We start from the raw sequence: 24985 nt of genomic DNA on the forward strand, positions 1-24985 counted from the left end.
GTGAACAAGACATATCTTAACTTGTAAGAGTCAGAGCATTTAGTGAAAACCCAATGACATGGATCCAGCCAATGCCTGTGACCATGCTGAGGGAAAACATAGAGTCTATGGGAGCACCAAGTACAGAAGCCCACCCCCAACTGAAGGTTGTGGACAGGCTGCGTAGAGGAAGTGTGGGGCTCAGTTTTGAAGACAGTGAGACGGGAAGGATGGGCACCCTGCAAGCTGAGGGTAACCATAGGTAGAGATGTCTGTGTGATATTTAAGCACACCTAAGGGCCAAGATGTGTTACTACTTATTTAGACAATTCTCTTTTGAGGGACATTAAGTTGTTTTGAGTTTCTGTTAAGATAATAATGCATTAAAAGTCCTTTATATAAACTTTGGATATTTCTATTTATTTTCTCTGGAGAGAAATGTAAGACCAGATTGCAGAATCAAAATTATAAAGGTTTTTAAGGCTCTTTATCTTCCTGAGGGGTTGTTCAAATTGTATTTACCTCAATAATGTATGATAGAGTCCACATCACCAACACGTTGCTAGCACTGAATAATATAATTTTGTTCCTGGGTTGAATGGCTATCTAATGAATGGCCTCTGGTTAAAATCACCCTAGATTCGTATCCCACACCTACAACTTAGTGCTAGAATAAGCGCACAGCCCTTACTCCAGATCCTTCATGCTTCAAATAGGATAGCACCTTCCTCACAAGGTTATTAAAAAGATAAAACAGAATAAAATGTACAATCCTACTGTCTTACATGGAAAACATTCAATTAATATTCCATACCAGTATTATGATAATATTCAAATCTGTGAGATTGGCATTAAAAACATACACTAAAACAAATAAAGGACAAGGATTTTAAAATTACTTGTGCATTTGTACTATAAATTATAATTCTTATATATCAGATATATAATCTATTGATATAACAAAATTGGTGTAGCTCATTTTTAAATAATTACAGGTAGTAAAACAAAACAAAACTGAAATTGATAGTTTGTGAAATGACACTAAGTTCTAAATAATTAATAACAATAACAATCAACATTTTCTACCAGCAACATTTTTAGCTACCACTTAATTTAGGATTATGATTTTTAGTAAAAAAATTAAAAATGAATTCTCTCAAATAATTATACAGTCAAGATACTGAAACTTGAAGAGGTTATGATTGGCACAGGGCAAGGCTAAAAACCACGCTTGTGTGTCTTCACAATTAGGTTATTTTGATAAAACAATATAATAATATTGTCTATTTTCTCTTAACTGTTTTTACAGAGGTCTGATGTAGGGGCCTCAGTTTTGACAGACCCTCAGAGGCACTGATTAATTTTCAAATCAACTTTGTCAATTAAATTAAATCATCTCTGGTTTCATTAAAACTGGAAATTATTTTTCAGGAAAAAAAAAGTCTCTTAATTGTGATATTGACATTTCAATTTAGATTTTATATATGCTTCAAAATATCTTATAAAAGAAATCATATGAATAAGACAAGATTTAAAAATGACACATGACCACTGATTCCATTATCCTAAACTCTCACTTTATAATGAAGTTTGTTGTAGAAACAGATTTCATATACGTACATAGCTATTAATTAACTGGATAATTTTTTTCTCAGATTATTAAAAGAAAATTCTGTACACTAATGTTTCATGTTTTAATAATTGACAAACTTTGAATATTTTTATATTAATTTTAAAATTATTTGATGAAAGAGTCAAACAACATATTTTCATGAGTTCTGCTGTCACACACTAAATATATGAAATTAGAATTGATGTGGCTTTTTTTTTGTAGTTGAGTAATAATTACTGTTGTTAACACTAATTGATTATTTACCTAAAAGAAAAGGTCTATAAATGTTACGTTATTTTGCTTTACAGATGCTCCCAAGTTTATATCAAACCAAACAATTTATTACTCTTGGGAAGGAAACCCGATCAATATAAGCTGTGATGTGAAATCTAATCCACCAGCATCAGTCCTTTGGAGAAGAGAGAAATTAGTCTTGCCAGCTAAAAACACCACTAATTTAAAGACATATAGTGCAGGGAGAAAGATGATATTAGAGGTAAGTCTTTATGTACATATGAATAAGTTGTATTATTTTAGCAGTTAACTACTATGTTATATTTTTAAATACCTTGATATAAATACACTTATATATTTCATATAATACGTATACACATACAAATCTTATTGTATTTTTTTCATGTGCTCTTACTTAAAAAGGAAATTTTATGCATTTGGATCATGGCCCATTAATGATTAATTTCTCATAATTTACTTATGTAGGATTATGAGTGTATAACAAAAGCCATTATTTTTCATAAAGTAATATTTGGAAAAAATCAGTTATATCAGGAAAAAATAGAGTGAGGGAATGAGTAATTCATCAGTTATGGAGGGCCAAAAGTTCAGTTTCAATGTTGATTGTAGCCATTGTTTTTGAGGTTATGCTTTGTTTCTAGGACTGGCATATGTTACTTCTTGCTGTTACATACTTACAAGTTTCTAAATAAACCAGATTTACTTGTTCACTGCCTCATTTCATTTTATTTTGTATATGTATTTTACATGTATACATATTTTATTTTGTTAAGTTTATTTATTGTGAGAGAGAGAGAGAGAGCAGGGGTAGGGGTAGAGGGAGAGGGAGAGAGAATCCTAAGCAGGCTCTGCACTGTCAGCACAGAGCCCAAGGCGGGACTCAAACTTATGAACTGTGAGATCATGACCCGAGCCAAAATAGAGTTGGACGCTTAACCAACTGACCCACAGAAGCGCCTTTCATTTTATAGTTTAAATTAAGATTGTATATCATTGTTTTTATACTGCCTAGTGCCTGGGCTTTAAATTCTGTTTGAGTACACTACGTCTTATTTAGTAATTGCTGATTATGTGTCTGTATCAATTCCCAAAGTTTGTGTTTCTATGATAATCAGGGACCCTTCCAGTTTATCATTCTTTCAATATAATTAGGAATCTTCCCCACCAGCCTATTTAGCTGAAAGGACACTATATTTTTTCCCTGTAGTTCAGTTTACATAAATTTTAAAGACGCATGGTTTAAAATAACATCTGATATCCAGACTGCATGAACTTCAAGGTGTTCTCATTGGTGCCTTGTTAAGTCTTCTACCTGGTAACTGGACTTAGTGAAATGTTTGGTTGATAGAAGGAGTTAACCATTACTTCCCCAATTATTTGGATAGCTGACTAATAAGCTACTCTGTCTAGATCCATTTCGGTTTAAATTGGTTCCTTTGTAACTTTATTAGAAGAACTAGCTATTGGTGAATTGACACAGAGGTCAAGTTCACAAAGACATTTGGGTGGATTTAACCTAAAATGTAGGTATTTAACCATAGTTAAAAACCAAGGTTAGATTTAATCTTAGTTTGGTGTACTGTGTTACTGTGTTTGGGCTGCTATAATGAATACCAGATTGGGTAGTTTCAACAAAGAAACCCTTCCCCACATCCACATTTCTGTAGGTTAGAAGTCCAGGAACAAGGTGCCAGGTTGTTTGTTTGTTTGTTTGTTTATGAAATCCCTGTCCTTGTTTGCAGATGTTCCCTCTAACCATTTACTAACATAGACTTTCCTATGTGCACATAAAGAGAGAGCTCTGGTTTCTTGTCTTTTTATAAGGACATTAAGACCCATTTTTATGACCTCATTTAACTTCAGTTATCTCTTTAAAGACCCTATCTCCAAATAACATTAGAGGTTAGGGTTTCAACATATGAATTCCATGGGGCAACACAATTCATTCCGTAACAGGTAGATTTAAGTTCATGTTCAAATGACAGACTAATCTGCAATTTCTGCTTTACATCATTTTACCAGTTTTCAGTTTCTGGGAGAGCTCATAATTCTCCATAGTCAATTTCAAGCAACATGTAATAAATCCAACATTTAAATATATTAATCCTTTTATATTTAAATATTTTATTCATATAAAGCTCTCATGTTATTTAATCTTCTGCCCAAATGGCATTTCTCTCCATCCCAAAGTGAAAACTAAGCAATTTTTGTTTATACACAGCCGCACGGTTTGTTGGTTAAAGCATTGACCTTGAATATACACTTTTTATGTGCATACTATTTTCAAAAATTGAATTAAAATCATGAATAAATAACTAATGTATAACTAATACAATAGGAAGACAAAATAAAACAAAATAACAATAACTATAAAAAAGAAAAAGCAATGATAAGCATTACTAATCTTGAATCAATAACATATATAGTTGGTTATGATACTACATTTTTATTTTTTTGGTAATTATTATAATAGTCATATAATTGCTAATTCTTAACATGTAATACAATATAGAAAAATAGAGTTTGCAATTGATAACAAGTTGGTCAATAATAGATTTCTTGAATTGATTTTAAAGTTTTTCCTTTCACATTGAGTAAATATATATTTTCAATCTTTTAAATTTATGAATTTTAAGATGTAATAAAATATTATATAAATCCTTTGGATTGCTGCCAATAAATTCATCTCTATAGCCCATCCATTTTTTTTTCCCTGAGTGCTTCCTGAGGTAATTGGACATATTTTTAATATATGGGCAAAAATTGATGTAGAAACTTTCTAATGGATTGATTGGAATAATATTGTTTTATTGTTCTCGGTTGTTTCTTAAGTAAAGTGCTAGCTATTAAATATATGATTTTTTCTCACAATGGAACACAGAGAAATGAAACCAAGTTTTTGAAGGTTTAGGAAAAAGATGATTGAATTCCCTTACCAACAATGTATTCCCAGCCCTTATTGATGTTCAAAACTATATGTTGTTCTATTATGTACTATGAAAGCCCAACATCTTAAGTAAACTTGAATTATTTTAATTGCATATTTGAATATGAAAAAGTGGTTCCATATGTAAGATGTTCCTAGTTCTTCTTGGATAAATAGCAGCAATAACTGGTTTATTTTAAATTTAAATATTTTTAAGTTAGTGCTTTATAATATACCTATTTGTACATTATTTTATTTTTTGATAAGATTACTTCTCATTTCATTGTGTTCAGATTGGGCGTCAAGCCACTCTCAAACATTGTTTTCATATTGCTTTCCTAGAACACATCAAATATGCTGCCGGGCTCATGATTTGGTCAGGCTATATCTAGATCTGTGCTTTTCTTTTAAATAATCTATTCTATTAGGGGTGTTTTCTGTATTTGTTCATCATACAACATTATAAAGAAATTATTTCAGACAAAATTATGAAACTTCCATCTTGGGATAGGCAAACTCCCAGGAACAGAAAACAAACAAACAAGTGAAAAAACCTTGAATTGAGCCTTTTAAAAGTCGTTCCAATTAAACTGGTTATATTTAAATTACCTTTTTAATATGGAGGAGCTGCATGATAGTTCTCATACTTTGTCATGGCCATTCTGTCTCTGCATTGTGTCAGTTCAGTACACATTCTTTCCTGTGGACTATATAAATAACTCTCAAATGCTTGTAAAATGAAGAATTTTTTTTTGTTGGCAGATTTCTTTCTCACTAGTAAAATTGTTTTAAAGTTAAATTAGCCTAGTTTATTAAAAACTGAATGTAAGAAAAATGAATATTTTAATCACTCAAAAGTACTTACATAAGAACTGTTAAAGCTTCTAATCCTTAAACTTATGATCTACTCCTAGATAGACAGCTAACCAGAGAATGAATAACACAGATTTTTTTTTTGTATTCTTTCAGAATTACCATCTTCAATGGACCTCAAAATTGCACTTTTAGTTAATGGCCTCCCATTACCACAAAATCATTTTCCCCTTTTTGGGATAGAGTTGAAATTAACAGCAACTCTTGTTGTAAGCATATGCTCCCTTAATAATAGTTACTGGGATTGAAAATTGTATCTATTACTATCATCAAATCTCTTTTCTGAATTGATACTTCAGGATTTCGGTACATTAGAATTACAGGGTTGGTCCCAACGTTCAGCAATAGAATTCTGGAAGGTTAACTTAATTATGGATTTCGAATGTGTAGGGATTGAGGTCAGCTATTTTGCACCTAAACTGAAAGAGAATGATAAGAATTGAACATAAATGGAGGCGAGATACTGTTATTAGTTATCAAGATAATATGCCTGTCTACAGGGATTACTACACAAGGGCAACATTTTTCTTGCAAAGTACCTTCCTGGAAAGATTATTATTATTTTTTTTTTAGAATGAGTCCTCATCCTTCATTAATATTTCATATTCAATAAAATCATGAGAGGGAAAGAAAACCGATGTATTTCCAACCTTTTTTGAACTTTAAGTCTGCCTGACTTGAGGCTAAAACAGAAAACAAAGAGTTAATTAATGCTTTGGGAACAATTTTCTGTTTTCAAGTTCATGTCTGCAGTGATTGCAGAATATATTTTTTTCAAAATGTGTACTACTTTCTGATCTTTACATACATTAATATCTAGTGATTTTTCTATTCAGTAGATGTAGCATTTATCTACTTAATAAATTAATAGCTAAACTATATTTCACCTAGTCCCATGGAAACACAGGTCTGTGGATTACATCTTAAAAGGGTGTGATACTTACTTGATACAGAAAAAAAAAAAGAATATGGCAAGGAGTTGTAAATAATAGAACAGTTGTGAAGATGGTAGGCATACTAGAGTCTATTTTAAAACTGTTGTGATATTGTTTTAAAATTGTTCAACATTTATTATTATGATTATTTTAGATTGCACCTACATCTGACAATGACTTTGGACGATATAATTGCACAGCCACTAACCGTATAGGAACAAGATTTCAAGAATATATTCTTGCTTTGGCTGGTAAGTATAGCACAATAATTTATGAGATCTCATAAAATATTTCTGTAATCAAATAGCTTTACATTTTAATCAGTAATGATACAGGTTATTATTAGGAGGAATGAACCAATACTTAAAAATTTAGAACAGTTGCATCTGAGGGAAGATAGTGAGGACTTAGAACATATTTACTAATCAAGATTGATTTTAAACCTTGATTCGGATCCCCCAACTTTATGAGCGAACTGTCTATGAAAAAAAAGAAGAAAATGTCTTAGGAAAGCAAATAATAGGGGCACCTGGGTGGCTCAGTCGGTTAAGCGTCTGACTTCGACTCAGGTCATGATCTCACAGTTTGTGAGTTCAGGCCCCTCATCGGGTTCTGCGCTGACAGCTCAGAGCCTGGAGCCTGCTTCAGATTCTGTGTCTCCTTCTCTCTCTCTATCCCTCCCCTGCTTGTGTTCTCTCTCTCTCAAAAATAAATAAACATTAAAAAAAATAAAGCAAATTATATTTTATGTAAAGTTAGAACCCTATCAAAAAAAAACTAAAAATAAAAGACATCTTGATAGAAAACAAACTAAAATTAATCTGTTTTAAAATCTTAAAGCTGAAAGTACAAATACTAAGCTTATTTTTAAGGCGAATAGAAAATTTAGGATTATATAACTGCTATTGAAAATTGTTGCATTTTTTGTTTGAAAACATTCTAGTTATCCCCAGAGCTTAAAGATATAGAAATAATGGCATGTAGAATACAATTCATTTTAACTAGAAATCTAGTTATGTTTTTAGTTATATAAATAACAGTTATATATAAAATATACATACATATTTATAGAATTTGCCGTTATGTTTTACAAGACTGGAAGTCAGAAGATATACATTGTAGTAGATTTTTTATAGCTCCTATGATACAAAAACTTGATTTATTGCATTTTAAGAGTAGGTAGAGAAATATCAAAAAATTATTGTAATATTATGTTTTAATAGAATACATACCTTCTATGAAAATATTTTAAACTGTTTTCTAAGTAGAGTTCCAGTATATAACTAGAATTTTATATTAAATTAAGAAAGGTATTTATTACCACTGATATGATATGATACTGATATATATCATACTGATATGATTATATGATATAAATATACTCCTGAAGTAATGTTATTAGTTGTAAAGACCAAAGGGAAATTTAAAAGTTTACAAAACCTGGAGAGCCTGTGTGGCTCAGTCGGTTAAGCCTCCGACTTTGGCTCAGGTCATGATCTCATGGTTTGTGAGTTCAAGCCCCATGTTGGGCTCTGTGCTGACCACTTGGAGCCTGGAGTCTGCTTCAGACTCTGTGTCTCCCTCTCTTTCTGCCCCTCCCCTGCTCATTCTCTCTCTCTCTCTCTCTCTCTCTCTCTCTCTCTCTCAAAAATAAATAAATATTTAAAAAATAAAATAAAAGTTTACAAAACTAATCAATACTCAAATTATTATGTAACTGGAACCCGTTACTCTCCAAGTCAAGTTTTGTTACACTAAGGGAAAAGGACAAGAAGGGATTGTATGAAAGGTTCTCGGGGAAGGAAGGAGGAAGAAAAATATTGACATGAAAGAGAACTTAGACAGGAAGGGAAGGAAGGAGGAAGGGATAAAGAAAGGAAAGAAATAAATGAGTATTTATTATCTACCACGACGTTATTAGAAAATTAATCTCAATGAAAATCATGGGAAGTAGACTATCCACATTTAGGCATATGAATAAACCATTAACAAGCAATTATATTCTAGGAAAATGAAATGTGCTAAGTCATATCAAAATTCACTGATACTAAATTGATACTAAATTAGCCTCAGGAAACTAGATGAATTTCCTTGTAATTAATATGAACTTTTTATAAATAATAACTATGTATGTGACAAATATATATATATAGAATTATAATAATATTGATGCACTATTTTATGTGTTCTTTTTTACAGATCATATAAGTTTGTATCTATTAGGTAAACTTTGCTAATGACCAGATTTTCTTAAATTTTTAAGTGCTTATAATTCTAGAAAAAATATGAAAAATAGAACATTATATTCATAATGAATAGACATTATTAAATTCTCAGGAAACATTTAATATCTCACATTTATTCATATTTCACATTTCATACTGTAAAATTTTTCATTGAAAAATGAAAATGTATTTGATACTTATCCTTCTGACATGGGGTCTGGGTGTGTCTGATACCTATACTCATAATGAAAGTATTAACTTACTGAGTTTCCCTCAGCTTGAAAAATAGAAAATGTTCACCTCAGGTAAGAACTAAAATGTTATTGGAACTATTTATTGAATAGCACAATTTTCTTAATATTTAAAATTTTGTGATAAATGCATACCTAAAATTTGTTTCAGAAAGAGGTAGATTCAACTGAAATTGTAATGGAGATATAAAAATGAATTAGACCCTGAGCCTTACATGAGAAACCTACATTTAAATATCAACATTTATAAACATTATTCCTTTGATGGGACCTCTTTATTTAATGCTTACAAAATGTAGTCTTTCCTGAAGAATTTGAACGATGAAAATGTAATGTGATTTTAAATAAAATATAAGAGAAATGTTATATAAAAAGTTAAATATTTCAAAATGGGTGTAAATATCACAGCTCAAAATTTCATTGGCCTGTCTGACCTAGTAAAAGTACAGATAATTTATTATATGGTATTTTATACTATACCAGATTATTTAGATTCAAAGGGGCAATAAAATAAAGCAGCTAAAATTGCATATGAAATTATGTGCTACATATTCAGTGATAAATACAGGAAAAAGCTATCCTTTTAACTTCGTTTGTTTCAAAAATCATTTTTTTCCTTTTCTTTTCCTTCCTTCTTATCTTCCTTTTTTGCCTCCTTTATAATTAAGTCCTACATCAAAGTAAGGTAGACATCTGTATGTGGGTGGGGGCACAACAGCCTGGAATAGGGTGTCATACCCTCAACGGTGTTAATAGACTAAAGGGGGCCTCAGTGGTCTAGTGTGGGATGTTGGAGTCTAGGCAGGTGAGAAGGATTTCCATGTGCCAAGACAGATACAGCAACCCAGAGAGGAGTATTGGAACCTAATAAGTGTTAAGGAGGGATCCAACCAAGTAAAAGGGTGGGGACAGCGATTCATGACTCATTTCTACAAGTGTATGGAGTAACATCAGTAAATATATAAAGTATAATACAGTATGAAGTAATCACCTCACCTTTAAAGTTGCAGATAAAGGACAAAAACTAGAATAACCCTGGGATAATAGTTGGGGATTGGAGTTACCAGTGTGAAGTCTGGTTTTAACGTATGTAGATAAAGATAGAAAGGAGAAAAGAAGTAAAGATGTGTGTGTGTGTGTGTGTGTGTGTGTGTGTGTGTGTGTGTGTGTTCAGCCATTTCTACAAGGAACTTCTTTTTGTCAGGAATCTTACTTAGAAAACAATTTCTGATCTATCTATCCACCAAGAGGACTTGGGACGTGTAACACCTCAGCAGCAAAGAGCATATTAGCCTGGTACCCACTTCTTGGTTTTATTTGTTTCTGAAGTTTATTTATTTATTTTGAGAGAGAGAGAGAGGGAGGGAGAGAGAGAGTCTGCAACTAGCAGGGGAGGGGCAGAGAGATAGGGAGAGAGAATCCCAAGCAGGCTCCCCACCACCAGCATAGAGCCCAATGTGGGGCTAGAACCCATGAACATGAGATCATGACCTGAACTGAAGTCAAGAGTCGGAGGCTTAACCAACTGAGCCACCCAGGCTCCCCTACTTCTTGGTTTCTAAATACCATTCTTCAGTAAAAGTAACCAGGGTTTCTTGTAAAATTGCTGATTCTAACAGTGGAACCAAGTACAAAATAAGCCTGGAAAAATGTGTTGTGCCAGGAGGAAAAGAAATTAAAAAAAAAAAAAAGTAGAGAGAGAGAGACATGTCAAAAACATCCATCAACCAATTTTAACAAATATCATAATACAAGTGAATTCAGCTGAGGGGCATCAATGGTTGCTAATGGGAGTACAATGAGAAAAAATTTAGTCAGATGACAAAAAAATAAATGGAAATGTTTTTAAAGTGTCTACTCCTCAAATTATTTTTAAATACAATGGAAAAATAATAACATTACAGTTGATAAACCTACCAGATCCCACTTTAATTAAGTGATCAAAATTAACATCCCAGTAATGAGAAAATTAAACTTGGGTGCTACCAGAAATAGGTAATGAGAAGAACACATAATAACAATTGTAATATTCCTGCCAAACATGCATAATCAGGATCTAGTATGAGGAAATGTAAGACAAGTCCAAATTGAGGTACCATCTACAAAATAACCAGCCTTCAAAGTATCAAAGCCATGCAAACAAAGGACTGATTGAGGAAACTTTCTAGATTAAAGGACAGTAAAGATAAATAACAAATAAATGCCATGCCTGCATCTTTTGCTACAAAGGACATTACTAGGGGAGCACCTGGGTGGTTGGTTAAGCATCTGACTTGGGCCCAGGTTGTGATCTCGCAGTTTGTGACTTTGAGCCCCACATAGGCCTCTATGCTTACAGGTCAGAGCCTGGAGCCTGCTTCAGATTCTGTGTCTCCCTCTCTCTCTGCTCACAGGTTATGTTCACAAGATATCTTATGTGTATTTATTGGCCTTAGTTTCCTTCCTTTTTATTCTTTTTTTCTTTGAACATAATTTCATACTCATAGGAAATTTGTGAGAATAGTTCATAGAACTTATATTTTTTTATCTGAGCCATTTATCAGGGGCCAACTTCACTGTGTATTTACTGTATGTAACAAAACATTCTCCTTCAAAAGCTCTATAAAACAATTAAATTACTGTCTAATCCAAAGACTAAAATCCGATCCTACCTGTCATCCTAGTAGTGTCCTTCATGTTTTTTTAATGTTTATTTAGTTTTGAAGGTGAGAGAGACAGAGTGTGAGCAGGGGAGGGGCAGAGAGAGAGGGAGACACAGAATTGGAAGCAGGCTCCAGGCTCTGAGCTGTCAGCACAAAGCCCGATGCAGGGCTTGAACTCAAATCGTACACTTAACTGACTGAGTTACCCAGGTGCCCTAGACATCTTTTTTTCTAAAATCTCTTAGTAAGTATGATGATAGTTCTTTTCTTAACAGTGGAGGTATAATCTTTGATTAAGTAGGATATGGAAGTGTGTGGTATAACAGGGTATGGACATTGGCATACAGACACCACTTATGTTCATGAGCTGGATATTTCACTTCCATGCCTCCCTCTTCATTTGCCTTTATGTCTTCTGGGAGAGAACAGTTTGATAAAGTTCTAGTGAGAAGAAAAATAGGAGTGATTATTTACATTGAATCGTGAGTAGTCATCAACATAATTCTCACAGTATCTCAAAGAAATACATGAGATATTATTTATACTTATTTTAAAGAAGCAAGATACATTTAAAAATTAGAAAACAATATGTAAACACGTAATTTATTATATCTATTATGATGATTTAAATAATAAGAAGGATAAAATATTGGCTAGATCAAAGGTATCCTATGAGGGTCAGTAGGAAGGCAACATCCTTTTTCTTCTGCTACTATGTCCTACATGTGATCTTAGTTGGCCAAGTCCTAGTAGTAACTGCCAGTTTTCTTTTTTCATTCTCCTAAATAACATGAAGGAACTTGTATCCATTTTTAAAATGATTTTTCTAAAATAAAACATATTTACCTGTGCTTGGATTAAAGCAGAAAAGCCCCGAACTGGTCTTTCTATTAGGCCCTGGTTTCATGTTTATGAGCCAGGATTGATTGAGTTCTCTTTGGTTTGTTTCCTATCTTTATAAAACTGTAATTATAAACCAGCCCGTATATGTCTTATAATCAGTTTTGTTATATTAACTTTTTACCAAAAACCAGGGACAAACACAATTAGATGAAGAGCGAGACATATATATATATATGAAAATTGGCATACAGATACCACTTACGTTCATGAGCTGGCTATTTCACCTCCATGCCTCTCACTTCATTTGCCTTTATTTATTCTGGGAGAGAAGAATATATATATATATATATATATATATATATATATATATATATACATATGTGTGTATATATATACACACATATGTATATATATATATATATATATATATATATATTTTAGGACTTCGTCATGAATTTTTTTCAAGTGTACTTCTTAGGTGATAATCCTTCTTTGTAGAAAACATAATTTCATTTTTGATTTAGATTCCTATCTTGGGGCAAAAAAATGTAAAGCACATTTAAGGCAAATCAAATTACAATCATATTGTTAACAATTATCATTCCTTCCTTATAATTTTCTACTTCCAGTAAATCATGTTCTGACAAGGCAGTCTACATACTCCTATGTATATAGTATAGTTTAAAGTTTTCCTCAAGACATTTAATCTAACTTTTAAACTTTATCAAATGATTCATAATCTTAACTTTCCTAATTCATTTGATGTTTGTTGTATTTCACTTAACTGTAAACTTTTCATATTAAATCTTAATATGATGAGCTCACAGTGGCTTCATTAATTGATATGATTTTCTGGTAAAGTCACCTTCTCCTGGGGACTTTGAGGAGATGGAATCTGCTGTAAGCTGTCAGGCAACACATCCCACATTGGCGAATGGGTGCTTCTGTCCTGAAGGGGGTTTCAATGCTCCCCAGAAGCCATTCCAAGCTCCACTTGATTAGACGTATGTGAAAACTAAGTGAGAAAATGAATTCAAAACACCAGCACAGGTCATGTACTCAGTAAATACTAGCTAGCTACTATTATGGCCAAGCTGTCGTTCATATTGATAATTCATCTTTGGGTAAAAGTCAGTTTGTTAAATGCCTCTTTAGATATAATACTTAGATCCAGGAAAAAATACTTAGATCTAGACCTTGTAGAGTAATGCATAGTAAAATTTGATAATGGAATAATGACCTCACTTACTCTGGACACTATCTTTCTATTAAAGGATACAAAAATTTCATTTGATTTTGCCACTGTTTTTCCTTCTAGCCTACATCTTTTTCCCCACAGACTGTTCTTAAGTGAGTTTTCCAGTCCTGTGCCCCACAATTGATTTTTCTTTTAACCTCAGTCAGGACCCTGTACTTACCCCTATTAAATCTCATCTTGTCCATTGGGCTCATCTTTTTAACCTACTGAGAGACCCTGTCAAATCCAATGTCTAGCCTTTTTTCCAGGATTGACTTAATTCAAAAATATCATGAAGTGTGGTTATCTGTGTTTTCACCCAAGTCATGGAGAAGTCTATCAAGTCATTTTTGAGAATAGAGATCTGCTTACAGGCTAACCTGAATAAACTGAATAGAATTCAGTATATGTGGAATTATAGTCAATCTACTTGTCCTTATATTGGGATCATATTTTATCCAAACCCTTGTTACATAAAACTTGAAATCAGGTGAAAGTTCATTTGAAAACACACTTTCTTCAACTGAATATAAAGCCAGGTTTCTCTTACCTGATCGGTTTTATTATCTAGTCTGGAAACGTCTACAACAGGCTCCTTTTTTTCCCCTCAAAACTATGAGGAAAACTTTTGCAAGTCTTCAGAAACTATGTATGGCATCATCTTAATTTTCTAACAACCATGCTTCTCTTAAAGGAAATGAGATAGCTAGATCTCATTTTTAGGGAGTCCATACTTGTATCAATTTTTAATCATTGTTTCACGTACTCGACATATGTATAATGAGTTTCTAGTAAGGGTCAAACACTGTTTGAGACCTTGGGAATCTGAAGATGAGTAACATAGGGCCCCTGGTTTTTACATTTAAGTTAGAGTACAAAAGAAAAGGATTGCTGTAGAAGTGTAGATTAAATGCTTGGGAACACAAAATGGAGTTCTGTTTGGAATTCTTGGGGAAGGCTTCAAACAGGTGTCAAATTCTGAGTTAAGTCTGAAAGACTGAGTAGAAACAGGTCCAGTGAAAATAAAGGGTAAGACAGAAAACATCAAAGTGACTGTACAAAGATCCCATGCTGTGAAGTGGCATAGACTGTAGAGAAAGGGGAACCTGGAGGCTATATTGTATGAGGGGAGCAGCGGTGGTGATGAAAATAGAAAAGTAAGGTCAAATTACAGATCCCCTTTAAAACACCCATCATGTTCATGTTCTGCTACATCATGTATATAACAAGGGAAGTTTGCAGTGCTTTAGTCACGAAGCAGCATGATCCATTTATCTTGGTAGCATTATAGAGACTGATTTCAACATAGCATAGGGTATGGGGCAATTGCCTATTTCCATGTTTCTCCAAGTAGCCCAAAATACGTAAGCGTGAACTCAAACATCTTAAAGTATTGTCCACTGTTCCAGAAAGGGGGAATATAGAATATACATAAGTAGCCCAAAATACATAAGCGTGAACTCAAACATCTTAAAGTATTGTCCACTGTTCCAGAAAGGGGGAACATAGAATATACATATTCTTTATAGGTATGTACGTATACATGTGTGACTGCATATGTATATAATAGGCAGATGGGTTGCTTTTCTTTTGTTCTGGTGGGTGTCAGTGTAAAAAAAGTAAGCTTTTATTTCCATAGTAAAAATATTCTTGTCTTAAGAAAATCATCTTGACCTTATAAATCCTTCTGGCCACTATGTCATTTCTCTGCACCCCTACTCTCCCTTAGTAAATAAACTTCACAAAAGAATCATTTATATTTTCTGAACCTAATTATTTTCCTCTCACCCTTCCAGTCAGGTTTTTACCTCTACTTCTCTTATGAAACCCGCTATTATTAAGGTATCTGTTGACCTTCCCATGTTCAATTCAGTGGTCCATTCTCAATCCTCAGACTTCTTGATCTAGAGGCAGAATATTACCCAAAAAGAAGTTGATAACTTCTTTCTCCTTGAACAATCTCTCCACCACCCAACATAGCTAGCATGTCACCATTTTTTCTGGTTTTCCTTCTTCCTCATGGGGCTTTGCTTAGTCTCTTTTGCTAGTTGTTACAAATCTCTTTGACCTGTTAAAAGTCACTGTGCCTCAGTTTTTTGGGTGGTTTTTTGTTTCATAAAAGCTCATAACCTATGCTATGCTAATAAATTCTTATGGATTTAAATACCGCCTGTACTCTGTAACTCCAATATGCACCTTTAGCTTGGATCTTTTCCCTGAATGCTATGCTTTTGTATCTCCGTGTTTAATTCCCTCTCCACTTACATGTCCTGAAGTCAGTGCAAATGTCCAGATGCCCAGATATCCAAAGCCAGTCTCCTATATTCACCCCTATATATCTTCCTGTGGCATTCTTTACCATCTCAGCAAATGGCAACTGTCTTTTTCCAGTTGTTTGGACCAAGCATCCTTGAATCTACTTATTTACCCAGGCCCAACCCCTTGAGAGTTCTTGTTCATTCTACTGGCAAGTTATTTCCAGTCTCATTGCTCTCATGAAATAAAACTCTGCATTCTAGGCTGTTTGCATGTGAACAGGGGAGAAGGGCAGAGGAAGAAAGAGAGGGAATGTTAAGCAGGTGCCATACTCAGCACAGAGCCTGACATGGGGCTCTATCCTATTACCCTGGGATCATGATCTAAACTGAAATCCAGGGTCAGATACTTAACTGACTTAACTACCCAGGCACCTCTCTAGTTGTTTTTTTGTTCGTTTGGTTAGTTGGTTTGCTTTTGCTTTTAATATAGATCATTGCATAAATTCCGAAACTTGCCTTCCTGCTTTGGCCTATGCCTGCCTAGAGTATAGTTTAAATTAAAAAAAAAAAATCAAGAAGACTTATTCTTTAGCAAAAACCAAGCAAACAAACAAACATGCAATTCCTTTATGCTTAAAGCATTTCAGTGGTTTAATATTTTGTCCAGGGATGGAGTCATCGTGATTGTAAAGGCCTATCAGACTTCTCAAGGTTTCTTCCTACCCTGCTCCCATTGGCCTCCTCTGACTTTTGTCTCTTTTTTCCACCTGAGTCATTCCCCTCTGCACAGATGGTCCCTCTCTTATTTAAAAACCCAAAGCATATCTCATCTTTATGCTTACTATTTTATCTTCCTAGCATTTTCATAAGCTGTTTTTTCTCTGTTAAGTCCTTGTTTAAATATTACTTTTTTATCAAAGATACTCTTGTTCACCTAATTTGAAACTATAACACTCCAACTCTCATGCCCATCCCCACCAACCCTCTCCCTTACCTGCTTAAATTTTGACCACAGTAATTATAATAAAAAATTAATATATATAATTACTTTTATGTAATTGGAATGTAACCACCATAAGAGTAGTGACTGATGTCTCAATTTTACCCCAGACATAGACAACTGCCTGGCTTATAGTAAGTTTACATGAATTACTGAATGCATCAGAGATTTATTATGTTTTATTTAATTTGCTTATTGGTCATAGTTGAAATGCCCACTTAATAATGGGAGATTGGAGCCCATGACTTGTGAGAAGGGTCAACATTTAGGTATTATGGAGGGAAATAATTTCCACTCGTACCTCAGGAGTAAATGAGCACTTCAGTGGAGAATATCAGAGGTAAAAGTGATATAATTAGGGAGAGATCCCTGGGTTACCTAAGCTTAATTGTTGGACTTAAAAGTGTAGGAACAAATAAAATGAAAAACAATTATTCAGAGACTTAATATATCCACTTGTATGAAGAAAATTTTAAACATAGGTGATCAAGTGTGGTGAAAAGATTAGTAGAATAATTATTTGGAGAAAACCAGAAAGGCAGTGAAATAAGAGGAAATGGATAGGGTTTAAGATGTGCTGAGGATTTGCTATGATGTTAGATTACGTTTACAACTGAAGTAGGAAAAATATGCACAAAATCTTGTTGGAAAAAGTGTGGGCGTCAGAGCAGAAGCAGATAGAACCCATCGCAACATAGTCCCTGAAGGGCGATGCATCGATGGTAATACTGCATATTACACGGGCTTGCTAAATCCAGGAAGATCAATCCTTCATGTGACAATTCCCTTAATATTTAGGACGTTTATCAGATGGAGATTGATGTAGAAACCAAGCAGAAAGAAACCTGATATTGAGAGTGGGGTGGTTCTAGAATCATTGGGAAGGCAGAGGAAGGGGATGACGAGAGAGCCACCAGTGTTCTGCTTCTAAGCTCACAAATTAGCGAAGTGCGGTTCAGGGGTCAAGTCTGCAACTGCTAACCAGAGGTCAGGAAGCTGACCTACTGCCAAGCTACCACTGTACTGACTTCACAGCCACTCTGCACCAGAAACTGCAGACAGGCTGTGGGGTAGGGAGTCCGGCTTCTGCCGTCCGTCATCCAGGGGCACCTCCTCAGAAAAGCAGGAATGGCATTGACACCCCCTCAGCATTCTACACTGCTTGCTCGTACACCTCATCCTAAGTGCCTCCCAGCAGGCGAGTCTGGGAAAGGAAGAGTTAAGGAAGAGTTAGCCTTCCCTTTCTTATGATAAAGGGCAGTAGCTTAGATGATAAAAATGGATGTGATGTGTCAATAGAAAATGTCTAAGATACTTCTATTGTCTAGATTTAAAGCATATTTCTGGCCAAATACTCGCTTGAGTACTTCCACTTAAGGGAAGGTTGACAAATATCAAACTCTTCCAATTGATCTAAGTTTAGCAATACCACATCCTCATCTGTGGGGAAAGAGCTGAGTCAGTGACTCTGAGCCATACCTTAGTGACCAGCTTCCCAGCATTCGAGGAAATCAAATTCCCAGAAGTAAAGATGTTAGGGCAAAAATTAACCTGTTGAAATAGAGTGACAGGGAAGCAAAACAAGAGTTTATTGCCTGAGGAGAGAGTAGGACTGAAGAAAATTTGTCATGTGGGAATTATAGTTCGTGGTAATAAGTTGCCAAGAAAGACTAAAATTATAAAGAGAAGAAAAAGGAAGAGAAGAGCTATCTGGTGACGCAGTGTTCTGGAGAAGAGAAAAGGTAAAGAAATTCCCTTCAGAGATGGAGTGTTTGGTCTTCGAAAAGAGAAGGGAAGCTTTCCATTACAGGTTCATTCCAGAAATGATAGGGTACAATTTGAGAGAACTTGCTTGATTACTTCTGTTTTCACTCTTGATATTGAGGTCTATTTATGTTTGCTGAGACTTGTGGATGCAGTTGAGGAAGAGAGTGTGAAGAGCTAAAACATATACACACACACTCACACACACACACACACACACACACACACACACACAACTAATCCTTGTGGCTGTTGCTGTCTTCAACATATTATATCTCAGTTTATCCTGAAGCCTGAGGAAATACAGTTTTGTAATTCCATGTTTCATCTCACTTTAGACAGGTTTCTTTTTTTTTTTCCAGTATTTTATTTATTTATTTATTTATTTATTTATTTATTTATTTATTTATTTTGGAGAGAGAGAACACAAGCAGGGAAGAGGCAGAGAGCGGGTGGGGGAGACAGAGAATTCAAAGCAGGCCCCAGGCTCAGAGCTGTCAGCACAGAGCCCGATGCAGGGCTCAGACCCACTCTGGACACTTTAACAGACTGAGCTACCCATGTGCCCCTCACTTTAGAAATGTTTCTAAAACATTTAGTCATCCGTGATCCATACTATAATGTGTGCTTACATTATATTTACGAGCTCCATTCTTTATCTTCCACATGAGTATCTTTGGACATATATTTTCAGAATTTTGCTTTCTAGAGTATAGCCTCACTTTGGTCTCCTTTTTCTGTTAGGCAGAGGAACGTAATATTTGATGTATTATTTTGAATCTGTTTTCATATATTTATATATATATATCAGATTGCTGTGCTCTTTTTTAAAATAAGGCTTCATGTTCTTCCACTTCATTTGCTAGTATCTCTTTATTTAATTCCATTCTTTTATTTATCAGATTTAAAGTCAGAGAATCAACCTTTTCCATTGTTTCTTGATCTATTACAAGATAAAATAATCACCAAGGCAGACTTTTTAGAAGTTTTTGCCTTTATGCTTTGACCAAACTATGGCTTTAGGTATATGCATAATATCAAAAATTTATCAACATTATGAATATACTGACAGCCTTTTTACAGAAAGGATAATGGAAAATAGTTTTTGTGAATTTCCAGTGACTTTTGTCCAGCAATGTATCCTCACAATAGCAACTTCAGTGTTGGCATTATTACCTTTTTGTTTATGAGGAAACTAAGAGTCGATACATTTGGTTTGTGCAGGGTCGTCTGGCAACGCCTACAACAACCTGCTAAAGATTGTTTCTGTCCTACTCCTAGATTATGGCACCAATTCTTTGCTGTTACACACAGTTCACATTTCTAAGCTGAACCTCAGTGTTAGATCTATTACCTTAAACTGAAATATTGATAGGTGTCAGTGGATGCACAATAATGTAATAGAAGGGGGATAGTTATCAGGGAGGGATAACAAAATTATGATGACTAACACTTACTAAGTGCTTAATGTATCTCAAGTTCTGTTTTGTGTTATCCATGACTTGATACTCATAGCAACCTTAGCATTGGGTATTATTCCATTTTAGAAAGAAAAATACTGATGGTTGAAAAGACAAGATTTGTCCAAGATTGCAGCTGAGAAAGGTAGCAAAACCAGACTTTGGATCCATAGATTCTGATGATATATATCCTGGCTCTTCATCCAACTCTCTATTGGATTTAGTAGAGGTGAAAAGAAAGAATGAAGAAAGAAATGCGTGTTTGTACAGTTGTTCTATTCAGTCACTGATGGGTAGCATTCATTAATTATTGAGATGGAGGATGCTAAGAAATAGTTTAGAAAAATATGCTAACAGTGATGGAAGCTTTGTGTATGGAATTCAAGATCCACAAGCCCCATTTGAAACATTGGACTGTGTTTGATAGCCTTCTACAATATGATCCTCTGTTTGCATAGACCCAGTGAGGTTAGGTAATTCAGGATATTGAAAGCCAGAGTGAAAGGTCTAAGCTTCAAGGTATAAAGAGGAGGAAGCTTCTGAATACCCTGCTTAGGGAAGTGGCGTGAGTAGAGTGGTGCTTTAGAAAGATTGATTTTGCATTTACACACCATATGGATTGAAATTTGGTGGGATGTCCAATAGGAAAGGAAGCCAAGAGCCACTAATGGCATTGCAGGTAGAGGCAGATAAGACTTGGACTTCACAGTGGAAACAGGAAGTAGGAGATGAACACAAAAATTATGATGTGGGAATGATGGAAATAACTTTGACTTATTGTGTTGTATATAAGAGATAGGCTCAAGGATGAATGCGATTAAAAAACACTGGAGAGTGTTATGCTAAGTGAAATAAGCCATACAGAGAAAGACAGATACCATATGGTTTCACTCTTATGTGGATCCTGAGAAACTTAACAGAAACCCATGGGGGAGGGGAAGGAAAAAAAAAAGAGGTTAGAGTGGAAGAGAGTCAAAGCATAAGAGACTTAAAAACTGAGAACAAACTGAGGGTTGATGGGGGGTGGGAGGGAGGGGAGGGTGGGTGATGAGTATTGAGGGGGGCACCTTTTGGGATGAGCACTTGGTGTTGTATGGAAACCAATTTGACAATAAACTTCGTATATTGAAAAAAAAATAAAGTTACCTGTGTTAAAAAACAAACAAACAAACAAACAATGGAGAGGGTGAAGAATTAGAGACATTGATTCTAGGCATATTCGGCCCTATTCACTTGAATATGTTCTCTACCTTTGTATATTATTTTTAATTACTGAAATGTTTAATTCGTCATATATTTCCTGGGGACTGAGTATATTCCAGTCCCTTTTACTCACTCAGTGAGTGAGTGTGTGTGTGTGTGTGTGTGTGTGTGTGTACACATATACATGGAATAATTTGGTAGACAGTAAGTGGTTGGACATATAAAATCAGAATATAAAAGAAAAATATTTAGGAAGATATTAGTCATAAGCATGTTTTTCTTTTAGTCAGGTAACAGAAAGTAGAGGCCAACAAAAAGTAAATATAAATTGAAAACCAGAGTAAGAGTCAACAGGTCTGAAAATAGACTATCTGGCCAGAAAAAGATACCCACTGGCTCAAGTTTTGGTAGTGGTACCTTCATGCTAAGAAAAAAAAGCCTTATTTATCTGTAGTTGTATCATGTCAAGTGCACAGCTCAGCTGATACTGCATATGTCTGTGGTCAGAGTAAGAATCAAGGACCATGTCCCTTCCAAATGTGTGGACCCCTTCCAAATGGGCTCAAAGGTGGAGCCCAAGAGGTATCACATCTCTTCCTCCCAACCTTAGTACTTAGTACCTTTCTTTTTTTATATTTTTAAGTTTATTTCTTTATTTTGAGAGAAAGAGAGAGAGAGAGAATCCCAAGCAGGTTCAGCACTGTCAATGCAGAGCCCATTGTGGGGGTTTGAACTCACAAACCATGAGATCATGACCTGAGCTGAAATCAACAGTCAGGCACTTAACCAACTGAATCATTGTTTTTTAAAAGTATCCTTAAACTGTAGATTATAATTGCCATTTTGTCCAATTTGGCCTAGTTGACATTAGGGAGTCATGGGCATGGGGGTGAAGAATTGGCAGTCTTCTAAACAATCAATGTGAGTTCTTTATAGATTTTGCATACTAGCCCTTTGTCCGATATGTCATTTGCAAATATCTTTTCCCATTCCGTTAGTTGCCTTTTAGTTTTGTTGATTGTTTCCTTTGCAGTGCAGAAGCTTTTTATCTTCATGAGGTCCCAATAGTCAATTTTGCTTTTAATTCCCTTGCCTTTGGAGATGTGTCAAGTAAGAAATTGCTGTGGCTGAGGTCAGAGAGGTTTTTTCCTGCTTTCTCCTCTAGGGTTTTGATAGTTTCCTGTCTCACATTCAGGTCCTTTATCCATTTTGAGTTTATTTTTGTGAATGGTGTAAGAAAGTGGTCTAGTTTCATTCTTCTCCATGCCCAAAAAACAAATAATCCAGTGAAGACATGGGCAGAAAACATGAATAGACACTTCTCTAAAGAAGACATCCAGATGGCCGACAGGCACATGAAAAGATGTTCAACGTCACTCCTCATCAGGGAAATACAAATCAAAACCACACTGGGATACAACCTCATGCCAGTCAGAGTGGCTAAAATGAACAAATCAGGAGACTATAGATGCTGGAGAGGATGTGGAGAAACGGGAACCCTCTTGCACTGTTGGTGGGAATGCAAACTGGTGCAGCCACTCTGGAAAACAGTGTGGAGGTTCCTCAAAAAGTTAAAAATAGCTCTACCCTATGACCCAGCAATAGCACTGCTAAGAATATACCCAAGGGATACAGGAGTGCTGATGCATAGGGTCACTTGTACCCCAATGTTGATAGCAGCACTTTCAACAATAGCCAAATGATGGAAAGAGCCTAAATGTCCATCAACTGATGAATGGACAAAGAAATTGTGGTTTATATACACAATGGAATACTACTTGGCAATGAGAAAGAATGAAATATGGCCTTTTGTAGCAACGTGGATGGAACTGAAGAGTGTTATGCTAAGTGAAATAAGTCATACAGGGAAAGACAGATACCATATGTTTTCACTCTTATGTGGATCCTGAGAAACTTAACAGAAGACCATGGGGAAGAGGAAGGGAAGGGAAAAAAGTTAGAGACAGAGAGGGAGCCAAACCATAAGAAACTCTTAAAAACTGAGAATAAACTGAGGGGTGATGGGGGGGGTGGGAGAGAGGGGAGGTTGGGTGATGGGCATTGAGGAGAGCACCTGTTGGGATGAGCACTGGGTGTTGTATGGAAACCAATTTGACAATAAATTTCATATTAAAAAAAAAACCAATCAATGTGTTGGTGTGTGTGTGTTTCCTTTCTGTAAACTTTAGATCAAACCTACGGGTGAAAAGAACCTACAGTTATAATCTAGGGATTAAAGAAACATGAAAATATTATAAGGTTTATGTATGGTGACATTTCATAGATTATTTAGATAATTTACAATTTTTATTTCCAGATAAGATTTTAATAGCAATATGACTTTGGGAGGCATCAGTATTCTACACATTTATTTCCAAATCTTTGAGTTATTCCATAATGCATTTAAAATATTATCTCCAAATAATTTACTGTTACTAATTAGAGCTGAAATGTACATTGATACATTTCTCTGCAATATTCACATCCAAAGACCAAAAACCTGACCTCCTGGCTCTTGCCAATACCAATTATAAGGCATATTTTTATGTGATCTACTGTGCTCTCCTTCAGGTTCAGCAAATAAGGGATAGTTGACTTTTGACAGCCATTAGAGATTTTTATATTAATGTTTGATTATATAGAATAGGGATTTGCATTTACTGTTACTTTCAATCACCTTTTTAAAATAAAATTATGTTCAAAGATGAAATGACTTATTTAATCATATTTTTATAATATATGTATATTTTTAAGTAAATTATATGTAATGTTCCAATTTTATGATTGTTTCCAATGTGGTATTGAAAAGAAAGAGAGACAGGTGCTCCTGGCTGGCTCACTCAGTATAGCATGTGATTCTTTGACCTTCCTTGGGATCTTGGGTTTGAACCCCATGTTGGGTATAGAGATTACTTTTTTAAAAAGGAAAAGAAAAGAAAGATAAATTGAGAGACATAGACAGATCCCTTCAATGTTTAATGTGCCTCTAATTCTTCATGTTTCTGCACTAGAGGTTTCAATTCGTTAATTGCAATGAGAATTTTTCTCTCTTGTTTTTTGTTTTTCCCTCTTGCCTTTTTACCATTTTTGATACTTGTTTATAAAGTTTTGTATGCTGGAAAATGATATAAATTTTCCTTCAGGATACTTTACTGAACTTTAAATAATGTGAGTAATGAATTGATACAAAAACACACACAAGAAAGATTTTATAGCTATTTTTTTAAATACAGTGATTACAACTTAACTATTTCAAATAAAGGTTTATTTTAGTTAAATAATACATAAATGAAGCTAAAACGGACAGCTTGCAATTTTATTTCATTCATAATGACATGTGTTCTAAACTTAACACTTTCCCAAAATTATTAATATAATTTGAATGAACAAGAAGAAAATAAATCTCAAATTTTCACAAAAGATAAGTATTTATACTAAAAATTCAATAAAGTCTGGTTTTTTCATATATATATATATTTTTTTTTTGAGAGACAGAGAGAGACAGAGTGTGTGCAGGGGAGG

At 34.5% G+C, this 24985-nt stretch overlaps 1 protein-coding gene across 1 annotated transcript in view; it reads left to right on the forward strand.

Annotated features, from left to right (window-relative positions):
- NCAM2 (neural cell adhesion molecule 2) overlaps positions 1 to 24985 on the forward strand; it is a 224210-nt gene that overhangs the window by 114794 nt on the left and 84431 nt on the right. The window contains exons 10-11 of the mRNA XM_047874049.1: positions 1900 to 2087; positions 6735 to 6831. Of these exons, the coding sequence (XP_047730005.1) occupies positions 1900 to 2087; positions 6735 to 6831 (285 nt within the window). The remainder of the gene's footprint in view (positions 1 to 1899; positions 2088 to 6734; positions 6832 to 24985) is intronic.

Source organism: Prionailurus viverrinus, chromosome C2, assembly GCF_022837055.1.
Source record: "Prionailurus viverrinus isolate Anna chromosome C2, UM_Priviv_1.0, whole genome shotgun sequence".
NCBI classification, from domain to species: domain Eukaryota; kingdom Metazoa; phylum Chordata; class Mammalia; order Carnivora; family Felidae; genus Prionailurus; species Prionailurus viverrinus.